Source organism: Sinocyclocheilus rhinocerous, unplaced genomic scaffold (assembly GCF_001515625.1).
Source record: "Sinocyclocheilus rhinocerous isolate Xijiao unplaced genomic scaffold, SAMN03320098_v1.1 scaffold1396, whole genome shotgun sequence".
In the NCBI taxonomy this organism is placed as follows: Eukaryota; Metazoa; Chordata; class Actinopteri; order Cypriniformes; family Cyprinidae; genus Sinocyclocheilus; species Sinocyclocheilus rhinocerous.
The window spans coordinates 652,353-664,972 of NW_015629497.1; the positions used below are offsets into that span (position 1 = coordinate 652,353).

General features: G+C 36.7%; 2 protein-coding genes across 6 annotated transcripts in view; both read left to right on the forward strand.

The window, feature by feature from the left end:
• LOC107738914 (neogenin-like) overlaps positions 1–8,341 on the forward strand; it is an 84,636-nt gene extending 76,295 nt beyond the window's left edge. Inside the window, exons 12-16 of the mRNA XM_016550838.1 lie at positions 3,166–3,310; positions 5,876–5,986; positions 6,068–6,262; positions 7,213–7,389; positions 8,313–8,341. Coding sequence (XP_016406324.1) covers positions 3,166–3,310; positions 5,876–5,986; positions 6,068–6,262; positions 7,213–7,389; positions 8,313–8,341 — 657 coding nt within the window. The remainder of the gene's footprint in view (positions 1–3,165; positions 3,311–5,875; positions 5,987–6,067; positions 6,263–7,212; positions 7,390–8,312) is intronic.
• Positions 8,342–10,399: 2,058 nt separating this feature from the next.
• The window catches only part of LOC107738904 (neogenin-like), a 17,224-nt gene continuing 15,003 nt past the window's right edge, over positions 10,400–12,620 (forward strand). For all 5 annotated transcript variants that reach the window (XM_016550813.1, XM_016550816.1, XM_016550817.1 and 2 more), the window contains exons 1-3: positions 10,400–10,505; positions 10,587–10,781; positions 11,731–11,826. In XM_016550813.1, coding sequence (XP_016406299.1) covers positions 10,418–10,505; positions 10,587–10,781; positions 11,731–11,826 — 379 coding nt within the window. In that variant the 5' untranslated portion in view covers positions 10,400–10,417. The remainder of the gene's footprint in view (positions 10,506–10,586; positions 10,782–11,730; positions 11,827–12,620) is intronic.

Below are 12,620 nucleotides of genomic sequence, written 5' to 3' on the forward strand. Positions count from 1 at the left end.
TATTCATCAAAGAAACCTGAAAAAATTCTACTCAGCTGTTTTCAACATAATAATAATAATAAATGCTTTTTGAGCAGCAAATCAGCATATTAGAATGATTTCTGAAGGGTCATGTGACACTGAAGACTGGAGTAATGATGCTAAAAATTCAGCTTTGAAATCACAGGAAGAAATTACATTTTAAAATATATTCAAATAGTAAACAGTTATTTTAAATAGTAAAAATATTTCACAATATTACTGTATTTGCTGTATTTTGGATAAAATAAATGCAGGCTTGGTGAGCAGAAGAGACTTTTGAACTTTTGACTGGTAGTGTAGGCTATATCATATATATATATATATATATATATACTGTATATAGAAGTGGTCGTGGGCCACCTGGACCAAAAAATGCTTCCACTTCGAGGACCTTGATAGAAATGTAGTGGAGTGAAAAGTACAATATTTGTCTTTCAAATGTAGTGAAGTTAAAGTCATAAGTTTCCAGAAAAAATAATACTCAAGTAAAGTACAGATTTTCAAAAAGTGTACTTAAGTACAATACTCATGTAGTTAGTTACTGTCCGCCTCTGCTTGAATATGTCACAATAGGGTAGAAAATTATTAGATCACGTCTTTTTTGTGACAAATATTAACTTAAGCACAAAACCATTAGTGCTACAGACATGAATGTTCTTCTTAAAATGGTCTACTCAAAAAAGTAATAATATTAATAATAATAATAATAATGTGAACATTAAGATAAACATTAGCCATATTTTGGGACCACAACATCATAGATTTATTTCTTGGTATGACTATTTTACAAACAATATTGACAAAGCAAAACAGATATTAATAAATATTAATTAATTAATATGCATGTATGTATGTATGTGTGTGTATATATATATATATATATGAAATAAAACTAATATTAAATAAATATTAAATAAAACGTAACATTCAACAAGACATTAAAGAACCCATCTATAGACCTTATGTAGCTCTGTACCTTCTTTCTTCTGGTTTGTATTTCCACAGCATAAAGGTAAGATCTTACAGATTTATGAATGAATCACTTGTTTTAAAATCTTCCCACTCTACTGACATTTGTTATGACATCCGCTTCGAACATTATGCACATGATAAGTCTACAATAAGTAAATCCACTTCACCAGCCACAACAGCGATGCTATAGAGCTACCACAAAAACGGAAGTTTAACGACAAAATTCTAAAGATGGCTGCGCATTGTTTCTCTGGTCTATAGGTCAAGACTTAAAGGGAACCCTGGGTATTAAGACTTGTATGGCGTAATATAACGTAAATGATGTCTCTTACTGAAATATGTAGTAGAAAACCCATGAAAGATTTAAAACTTCCTAAAGCCCCGCGTCTTTGTTCTCTCCACTTTAGCCCTGATGCCTTTGAGGCTTTTAGTAGACCACAGCTACTAAAAAAGCTTACAGGTGGCGATGGATATAAGCGTAGGCTTAACCCAAATGTTGTACCATCGAATTGTCCAGACAAGGAGTCTAAACGCCCCTGGATATTGAGTAAAATCTGCGCTGAGAAACTCCTTCAGTGTCTGCGGCGTCATGACAAGTGTCGGCATGTTTACATCCTGCCAGGATGACATCTAGCGTTTCTTGTCTCTGCCGTTTGTAAGCTCTTTCAGTAGCTGTGGTCTACTAAAAGCCTCAAAGCCATCAGGGCTTAAGTGGAGAGAACAAAGACGCGGGGCTTTAGGAAGTTTTATTCGTCCACAGGCATCTTCCCATTCTTTTCTCCTCTTCTTATCGCTAAGAAAGCAGTGAAGACTTACATCGCTTCTCTTGTTGCCCTTCGACTGAAAATTACAACCAAAAGCCGCACAATGTGGCATCGTATCAGTATTTTATTTTCCGAGTTGTGTTGCGGTAAAAATAGCAACAGGTAGCGCCAGCTCACTGACGTCATCGAAATAATGGCACCCTCACAGTCCAAAATATGTATAAAACTTTGTGGAGTTTTTAAATAATGTAAATCTTTCATAGGTGTTTTCCCCTACATATTTCAGTAAGAAACATCATTTACGTTATATTAAGCCATACAAGTCTTAATAACCCTAACCCTAACCCTAGCAACAGCATATAAACCATTCAGAACATGTTAGCAACCACCTAACAACATTTTACTACCAAGAGGACCATAGCATAATGACAGCAAGTTTTGCACAGGCATAACTCGAACTCGCATTTTCTTCCAAAACTGTAACAATCCAGTTCAACTGCAGTCACTTTGCATTGTGGGTATACACAGATCCACACACTTTCAAGCCTGTAATGGGTTTTATGGCTCAGTAATTAGCACTGAATAATAATGAAGGCTTTAAGTCCCAGACAGAAGCTTTTTTCAGTTTTGTATAAGATGGTTAATTAGTGGGCTTCTACGGTACTGTATCAGGACCCCCTGGGGTGCTACGCAACAGACGGGGAATTCAGTCTGGGTGCGTATAATGAGCACAATGACTTACTGCATGTGAGGCCTCCACTGGTAGCACCGTGCACCCTTGTGACCCATAAGTCAATTAAAACAAGTTTGTTTGCCTGAAAACACAAGCAGTATTTAGCGAGGTAAACTGGAATTGGTAGAAAATTGAAATACAGTAATTGCATACATGGTGCAGATTTAATTCGGTTTATTCCCTCATGGCCCGTGAACACGGCAACTGTGGATACTATTAATTAATTCCCCACCCACGCTGGGCGGCCCCTCTCCCTGCCTTCATTATCCCAGCAGGCACCGTGGGCCCTGCAGCTAGCCTTTTCCATCCATCCTGAGCTGCGTTCCCGCAGGCTCCTCTACACTGCACAGCTTTATCTATTATTCATGGGTTCGGTGCGGGCCGGTCTCTGCTGCTCGCCCAATGCCCTCTGCTGCAGGACTGATATACTTGCGCATGCTTAATGTGCAAGATGATCACATTCTCTAATATATGCCTCGGGGAGACGATGACTTAGGTTAGATGCCTACACTCAGGCTTGTTACTATGGTGATTTTGCATGTACTGTAGGTGCCCAGAAGGAGGTGCAGCGCTAATTCTCCCCTTTGATACACTGTGGTTATTGCTCTGGAAGGAAATCAGAATGTGTGATGCTGAGGATGTTTTTTGGTTTTCTCAAATGTGTAAACTTTGTAGAGCATCATGGTCAGATGGCAGCCTCCACCAGCAGATGCTCAGAACGGTGAGATCATCGGCTACAAGATCCGCTACAGGAAGGGTACGAGGAAGAGCGAGGCGGCGGAGATTACTTCAGGATCGCAACTCTATCAGCTCATAGATGGTAAGCTGAACAACACTTCAAACTCAGAAGGACTGACAAATATTTGGTTGTTTTCAATATAGACCCTTTTTCTGTTAGTAAACATTGTGACATTTTTCTGTGGGCGGAGCTTAGGTGGAGGCAGAAAGATTCCCCTGACCGCTTCACTAACGCTAGCTATGAAGTTTGTTAGCTTGTTTTTGTTTTGTTTTTTAACAATGACTGGAGAAAATCCGATTTTACCTGCTTGTAAAGTCACTCGCTGTCCGGGATCGCGACTGTTATTTGAAAAGGTTAACTTTAACGGACGAAACCAGATTGGCCGACCCTACACGCTAGCTCAAAGCATGGATGATCTGACAGGATTACCTCCGGTTGAGTGATTCACATCTATAGAGAAACCTAACGTGTAACGTTATAATAAAGAGAAACTCACCTGTGTCTGTCTAGTCATGACGATGCATATATAGGCTATTTCAGTTTCAGCAGGCAACTATTTTTACAGCTACATTATTAGAGTGAACTATGCCAAAATACAAAAAAAGTTAAACATTCAATGTGATGGATATATTATTTGAAGATGTATGTGTCATGTAATGATACAAATAGTTATTTTAAAGTATATACCTCCTGTAAATGATGTAAGTTTACAGTGACATTACAAACATTAGAAACTAATTTTGAACTTTCTGTATTTTCGTTTTTTTGTCTGGCGGTGGCAGCAGGTATGCTTTAAAATTGGAGCCTTTACTACGTCGATTCTGGCACCCAACATCACAATAAGACGATATTTTAAGATCCTTGTGTAGCTGAATCTGCGCTGGTTTGAATTGGCCGCCTCCAGTTTCCCCTTTGTTTTGTAATTGTGACGTCGGCCCTAAAAGGGTCTATAGACCAATTCAGAGTAGACGTCACAGTTACGTCACTTGCAGCTGCGCGCGCATAGTGGTTGCAGAAAAACACTGGCTTCGGCCAGTAACTGTCATTTGACTGATGGACAGCTCAGTTCCAAAATCTACTGACAGACTTGACAATGCAAAATCTGTAATTTCTGCATTTTTTCAAAATGACAAAATAATGTAAAAAAATTTATAAATAAATACATAAATAAAAATACTTTTTTGGAAATATTTTTAGTTTTTTTATTGTTTAAATTGTATATTAAGTATTAATTTAGTTTCTAGATATTTAATTTAATTTATAGATATATTCATTTGACTAATTTAAAAATGTATTAATTAATTCATTAAAAATATATATATATATTTAAATATTATATATTTTTTACATATCATATAAATATTATATATGTATGTATATATTATATAAAATATGCATACATTATAAGATATTATTATAGGCCTGTCAATTTAGTTACTTCAAGTTAATTTAGCACCATTAATTACGAAAAATAATGAACAAAATTGACACATTTATTCATCTGGCCTGATCCCGTTTTGAATAATTAATTAGTGTGTCATGTAATTAATTAGATTATTTTTTTTAATCCATTAACAGCCCCAGTGTATCTGTCCTTGGCCATCCTGCTCAAGATACTGGCATAAGTGTCAGCCATTGCAAAAACCCACATTGGTTGAGAATTTTTTTTTAAAAGGCACGAGTAAATTTTGTCCATACACTTGTACACCAGTGCTTCTGAGCTGCCATGTCAACCCCACCAACAGCTCTGGAAAATATATATTTCTCAGACATTACAAAATAGATGAGCCTGCAAAAAATAAAGCCTCATGTGACAAACTCTATCCATTAATGAAACAAAAGTGAGAATTAAATTCAAAATAGATTTCAACAGCTTCATGGGAGTCATGCTGTGGTTGGTTGGCATCAAAGAGCATAATGGTTGTTTTCTGTTCCATTTGAGTTGAGATAAGATGTTTGATAATTCAAAGGCTTGAAGTGGAGTGTCTCCCACAAGGCTGTAGGAACAGCTCTGACTTTTGCATTCGACACTCTAAGCAGACGCTTATTAACATTTTAAAGCAATTACAACCTCATTCCTCCATCTGTGAAAACCAGAACATGCCCATGGCATCAGACATGTGAAATTATGAAAAACATTTTTTTTGCTTTTCCCCTCCGGAATCAGTCAGTTCTCATCTTGTTGTTTGTGTCAGTCCAGTGTAATACAGATTTGTAGAAGCAGACCTTTATAAATCAGCACTGTAGGCAATGCTGTAGCGTGTAGGTCAGTATGTCGTACAGCAGAGCCAATAATGATTATGCGGGGGTGGTTATCGATCTTGTCTCAGTAAATGGATTTAGAAACGTGGAGCGTTGTGAAGCATCTTTCTGTTTGTTTCCAGAGAAATGAGCTGACTGATTGGTTGAGAAGTGGTGCTTCACTTTTACTATTGCTCATACGTAGGGTTAGTGATTTAAACTAGCGGCGCTCAGGGAACCGCCCTGAACATCCTGGGAAGCGCAAACAAACATAAAAATCGAGTTCATTTGTGCACTTTTAGCTGAAAAGTGATATTTGTTTCACAAAGCTTGTGAATATGTATTTGTAGAACCAAATTCAAGTGATTCAAAAGCCTGTATTGAAGTTCTTCTTGTATTTTTCAGGTCTGCAGCGAGGCACTGAATATATGTTGCGAGTGTCTGCCATTACGGTCAACGGCACAGGTCCGGCCACAGACTGGACCACTGCTGAGACATTTGAGAGCGATCTGGATGGTAAAAACAGACAGATATCTTGTGGACACTGGTGCTTGATTAGGATGACAAAGTGTAATTTTGCTTGTTCGTTGGTTTCAGAGACAACTGTGCCAGCCGTCCCGAGCTCCTTGCACGTGCGGCCACTTGTGAACAGCATTGTAGTGAGCTGGACGCCCCCAGAGAACCAGGACATTGTGGTGAGGGGTTATACTATCGGCTATGGGATCGGCAGCCCTCATGCCCAGACCATTAAAGTGGACTACAAACAGAGATACTACACCATTGAGAACTTGAGTAAGATCTTCCATTATAATAATTCTGCTTTGAAAAAAATACTTTGTTTATGAAAAAAATATTACAAAATCTGCTTTGAGGGGCAAGAAAATACATTTTGGGTAAAAGTAATTTTTAAAATGCTTTTTAGTAAATAAATATTTAAGTTGAATGTTTGATCATTTAAATTGAACATTTGAGTTTGAGCATATAAATTCAATTAAAAATGTATTTAAAAAAAATTAAATATAAGTAAAATTCATCAAAATATATTTATGTAAATCTACAGTATTTGATAATATATTTCAGAAAATGTTTAATTAATTATTTTTATTTATTTATTTTTTGCCATGTAGGACTATAAAAACTTGTGTAAAAATAACTCAACTTATCAAAATAATTACATATCAAATTATTGTCATATGCATAAAATATGGTACTTGATACTTGGTACTTAATTCAAAGAATACTTTATGTACTTTACTTTATGTAGAACTTTATCTGTTTATGCTTATTGTGATGATACATACCGAGTTTTACCATATTACGATATCCTATAATACCATGGAACTATATTATCCTCTGAAGCTCAGTGTAAACTGAATTGGTAATTTTAATTTACGTTTCTAATCATTCACACCTTCATGACATAAAGTAACAGTGAAGAAATAGCTCCGTTGCCTCTAGAAGTGAATTAAAGTAAACAGAACTGGGTAAATGGATTGTAGCTACTCAAGAGTGGGAGATTTAGCCCTCTCTCCACCCCATTGTAATTACATTTGAAGGAACGAGAAAAATAATCATCAGAAGAAACAGCACAATTTAAGTTTTCGTAATTCATCTAATTACACGAGAGCTAGAATCAATAATGGTGTTTAAATATGCACCCCTGCTAGGATGATGAATATGGTTGAAGCTCTCAGAGGAGCTGCGGGCTTGATAAGCTAAATGATTGGCTTTCTCCCTGCCAGATCCCAGCTCGCACTACGTTATCACACTGAAGGCCTTCAACAACGTGGGGGAGGGAATCCCTGTGTACGAGAGCGCTATCACACGACCCCAGTCAGGTAGGTCACGGCCGGCACCACTCAGCCTTATAACACACCACACCTACAGCTTCATCATACTCATCCTTGTTTGGCATTGCTGTATTCCTAAAATGCAGAATATTGCCACATTTACTATAAAATAACATTGCACTTGCCTGTCTGTTGAACAAAAGTTTTTAATTAGAGCTCAATAAGCTTGATGTCTCCAAATTTCTTCTAAGATTGCATTTCTGTTATTTCTGGGTAATCATGTTGACATTATGGATATGCATAGTAGTTGAGTGTTCGATGTCATTAGAGACCATCCTAAGAGTTCTCCAGTAGACTTGTGGTCTCTAATGCTTCTGCTTCCTAGCAACCAGAGGAATTTTCATGATTATAAGATACAGATAAAGCCATCTGCTCTTCACAACTGAAGCGCTGCTTAATAGCGCTGTGCATGATGAAGATGCAGAGGTTTGATTAAGCACTGCTCTTATCAGACATACAGGAACATCTTAACATGACAGACAATTCCAGGAAATGAGTCACTCCACCATCGAAGTGAATGTTGACATGACGTAGCTAAGTAGAGTTGTTGTTCAAGCAACCCTCTACATTGCGAGTAAATCACTCGCATATGCGACTAAATCTTCACTCTGGGCGACTAAATGATGTCTAATATTAGCCAATTGCTAATAAATTCTCAGATTTTACTCGCCAGTGTGTGAGTTGGAGGCTAAGTATAAGTTTAGCTCAGATATATTTTCACTCGCCGAACACTCTCTGACTGAGCGCATCAGAGTTTCACTCTCCGCCAAGCGATCTGTGCTGTTTTTCAGTTCATCTGAATGGATGTGCAACGCACAACGTACCGTAAACTCTAGTGTGAAGGCGCACGACTCGCCGTCGCTTTGTTTCACACACACGCAGCGAGAGAGGGAGAGAGAGAATTGACGCGCTACCTATGCGCGCTACATGTAAACGATATTCTTTGTTGTATTTTGCTGTCAAAATAACGGAATTCCATTGGAATTCTTCAGGTTTTAAGAACTACCGCTTTCTCCGGTAGTGGGCGGAACTAATGCGCAAACGGCAATCTCATTGGCTAGCGCTCACCTATTATCGTCCCTGTTTTGATTTCAGCAAATCAGTTCGAGCGAACACACACAACCTGATTAATATTCATGAATCCAGTAGCTCATTAATCCTTGGTGTGTTTTATATTGTTCTTATTAGTAGAATTCGTATCATTATTATCTAATCAGTATTTCTGTTAGCTTTTCCCCAATTATTTTTAAAAAATTTTTACAGAAACACTGAATGACCAAAAAAGCACCACCACCAGCCCGAAGTTCAGTTAAAATGACTAATATGCATTCATACATGGTTATCAAGTTTTAATTCTAATTACAAAAGTTCTATCATTAAATAACATTGATTATCATATTATAATGCTTGACTGACTGATGTTAAGAGTGTACTTTCAGATATTTATAAAACTGTGCCATTTCACAAACAAATATATATATATATATATATGTGTGTGTGTGTCTACTGACAGACTTGACAATGCAAAATCTGTAATTTCTGCATTTTTTCAAAATGACAAAATAATGTAAAAAAATTTATAAATAAATACATAAATAAAAATACTTTTTTGGAAATATTTTTAGTTTTTTTATTGTTTAAATTGTATATTAAGTATTAATTTAGTTTCTAGATATTTAATTTAATTTATAGATATATTCATTTGACTAATTTAAAAATGTATTAATTAATTCATTAAAAATATATATATATATTTAAATATTATATATTTTTTACATATCATATAAATATTATATATGTATGTATATATTATATAAAATATGCATACATTATAAGATATTATTATAGGCCTGTCAATTTAGTTACTTCAAGTTAATTTAGCACCATTAATTACGAAAAATAATGAACAAAATTGACACATTTATTCATCTGGCCTGATCCCGTTTTGAATAATTAATTAGTGTGTCATGTAATTAATTAGATTATTTTTTTTAATCCATTAACAGCCCCAGTGTATCTGTCCTTGGCCATCCTGCTCAAGATACTGGCATAAGTGTCAGCCATTGCAAAAACCCACATTGGTTGAGAATTTTTTTTTAAAAGGCACGAGTAAATTTTGTCCATACACTTGTACACCAGTGCTTCTGAGCTGCCATGTCAACCCCACCAACAGCTCTGGAAAATATATATTTCTCAGACATTACAAAATAGATGAGCCTGCAAAAAATAAAGCCTCATGTGACAAACTCTATCCATTAATGAAACAAAAGTGAGAATTAAATTCAAAATAGATTTCAACAGCTTCATGGGAGTCATGCTGTGGTTGGTTGGCATCAAAGAGCATAATGGTTGTTTTCTGTTCCATTTGAGTTGAGATAAGATGTTTGATAATTCAAAGGCTTGAAGTGGAGTGTCTCCCACAAGGCTGTAGGAACAGCTCTGACTTTTGCATTCGACACTCTAAGCAGACGCTTATTAATGGCTTATTTAACGACAGCAGGCATTCCTCCATCTGTGAAAACCAGAACATGCCCATGGCATCAGACATGTGAAATTATGAAAAACATTTTTTTTGCTTTTCCCCTCCGGAATCAGTCAGTTCTCATCTTGTTGTTTGTGTCAGTCCAGTGTAATACAGATTTGTAGAAGCAGACCTTTATAAATCAGCACTCTAGGCAATGCTGTAGCGTGTAGGTCAGTATGTCGTACAGCAGAGCCAATAATGATTATGCGGGGGTGGTTATCGATCTTGTCTCAGTAAATGGATTTAGAAACGTGGAGCGTTGTGAAGCATCTTTCTGTTTGTTTCCAGAGAAATGAGCTGACTGATTGGTTGAGAAGTGGTGCTTCACTTTTACTATTGCTCATACGTAGGGTTAGTGATTTAAACTAGCGGCGCTCAGGGAACCGCCCTGAACATCCTGGGAAGCGCAAACAAACATAAAAATCGAGTTCATTTGTGCACTTTTAGCTGAAAAGTGATATTTGTTTCACAAAGCTTGTGAATATGTATTTGTAGAACCAAATTCAAGTGATTCAAAAGCCTGTATTGAAGTTCTTCTTGTATTTTTCAGGTCTGCAGCGAGGCACTGAATATATGTTGCGAGTGTCTGCCATTACGGTCAACGGCACAGGTCCGGCCACAGACTGGACCACTGCTGAGACATTTGAGAGCGATCTGGATGGTAAAAACAGACAGATATCTTGTGGACACTGGTGCTTGATTAGGATGACAAAGTGTAATTTTGCTTGTTCGTTGGTTTCAGAGACAACTGTGCCAGCCGTCCCGAGCTCCTTGCACGTGCGGCCACTTGTGAACAGCATTGTAGTGAGCTGGACGCCCCCAGAGAACCAGGACATTGTGGTGAGGGGTTATACTATCGGCTATGGGATCGGCAGCCCTCATGCCCAGACCATTAAAGTGGACTACAAACAGAGATACTACACCATTGAGAACTTGAGTAAGATCTTCCATTATAATAATTCTGCTTTGAAAAAAATACTTTGTTTATGAAAAAAATATTACAAAATCTGCTTTGAGGGGCAAGAAAATACATTTTGGGTAAAAGTAATTTTTAAAATGCTTTTTAGTAAATAAATATTTAAGTTGAATGTTTGATCATTTAAATTGAACATTTGAGTTTGAGCATATAAATTCAATTAAAATGTATTTAAAAAAAATTAAATATAAGTAAAATTCATCAAAATATATTTATGTAAATCTACAGTATTTGATAATATATTTCAGAAAATGTTTAATTAATTATTTTTATTTATTTATTTTTTGCCATGTAGGACTATAAAAACTTGTGTAAAAATAACTCAACTTATCAAAATAATTACATATCAAATTATTGTCATATGCATAAAATATGGTACTTGATACTTGGTACTTAATTCAAAGAATACTTTATGTACTTTACTTTATGTAGAACTTTATCTGTTTATGCTTATTGTGATGATACATACCGAGTTTTACCATATTACGATATCCTATAATACCATGGAACTATATTATCCTCTGAAGCTCAGTGTAAACTGAATTGGTAATTTTAATTTACGTTTCTAATCATTCACACCTTCATGACATAAAGTAACAGTGAAGAAATAGCTCCGTTGCCTCTAGAAGTGAATTAAAGTAAACAGAACTGGGTAAATGGATTGTAGCTACTCAAGAGTGGGAGATTTAGCCCTCTCTCCACCCCATTGTAATTACATTTGAAGGAACGAGAAAAATAATCATCAGAAGAAACAGCACAATTTAAGTTTTCGTAATTCATCTAATTACACGAGAGCTAGAATCAATAATGGTGTTTAAATATGCACCCCTGCTAGGATGATGAATATGGTTGAAGCTCTCAGAGGAGCTGCGGGCTTGATAAGCTAAATGATTGGCTTTCTCCCTGCCAGATCCCAGCTCGCACTACGTTATCACACTGAAGGCCTTCAACAACGTGGGGGAGGGAATCCCTGTGTACGAGAGCGCTATCACACGACCCCAGTCAGGTAGGTCACGGCCGGCACCACTCAGCCTTATAACACACCACACCTACAGCTTCATCATACTCATCCTTGTTTGGCATTGCTGTATTCCTAAAATGCAGAATATTGCCACATTTACTATAAAATAACATTGCACTTGCCTGTCTGTTGAACAAAAGTTTTTAATTAGAGCTCAATAAGCTTGATGTCTCCAAATTTCTTCTAAGATTGCATTTCTGTTATTTCTGGGTAATCATGTTGACATTATGGATATGCATAGTAGTTGAGTGTTCGATGTCATTAGAGACCATCCTAAGAGTTCTCCAGTAGACTTGTGGTCTCTAATGCTTCTGCTTCCTAGCAACCAGAGGAATTTTCATGATTATAAGATACAGATAAAGCCATCTGCTCTTCACAACTGAAGCGCTGCTTAATAGCGCTGTGCATGATGAAGATGCAGAGGTTTGATTAAGCACTGCTCTTATCAGACATACAGGAACATCTTAACATGACAGACAATTCCAGGAAATGAGTCACTCCACCATCGAAGTGAATGTTGACATGACGTAGCTAAGTAGAGTTGTTGTTCAAGCAACCCTCTACATTGCGAGTAAATCACTCGCATATGCGACTAAATCTTCACTCTGGGCGACTAAATGATGTCTAATATTAGCCAATTGCTAATAAATTCTCAGATTTTACTCGCCAGTGTGTGAGTTGGAGGCTAAGTATAAGTTTAGCTCAGATATATTTTCACTCGCCGAACACTCTCTGACTGAGCGCATCAGTTTCACTCTCCGCCAAGCGATCTGTGATAT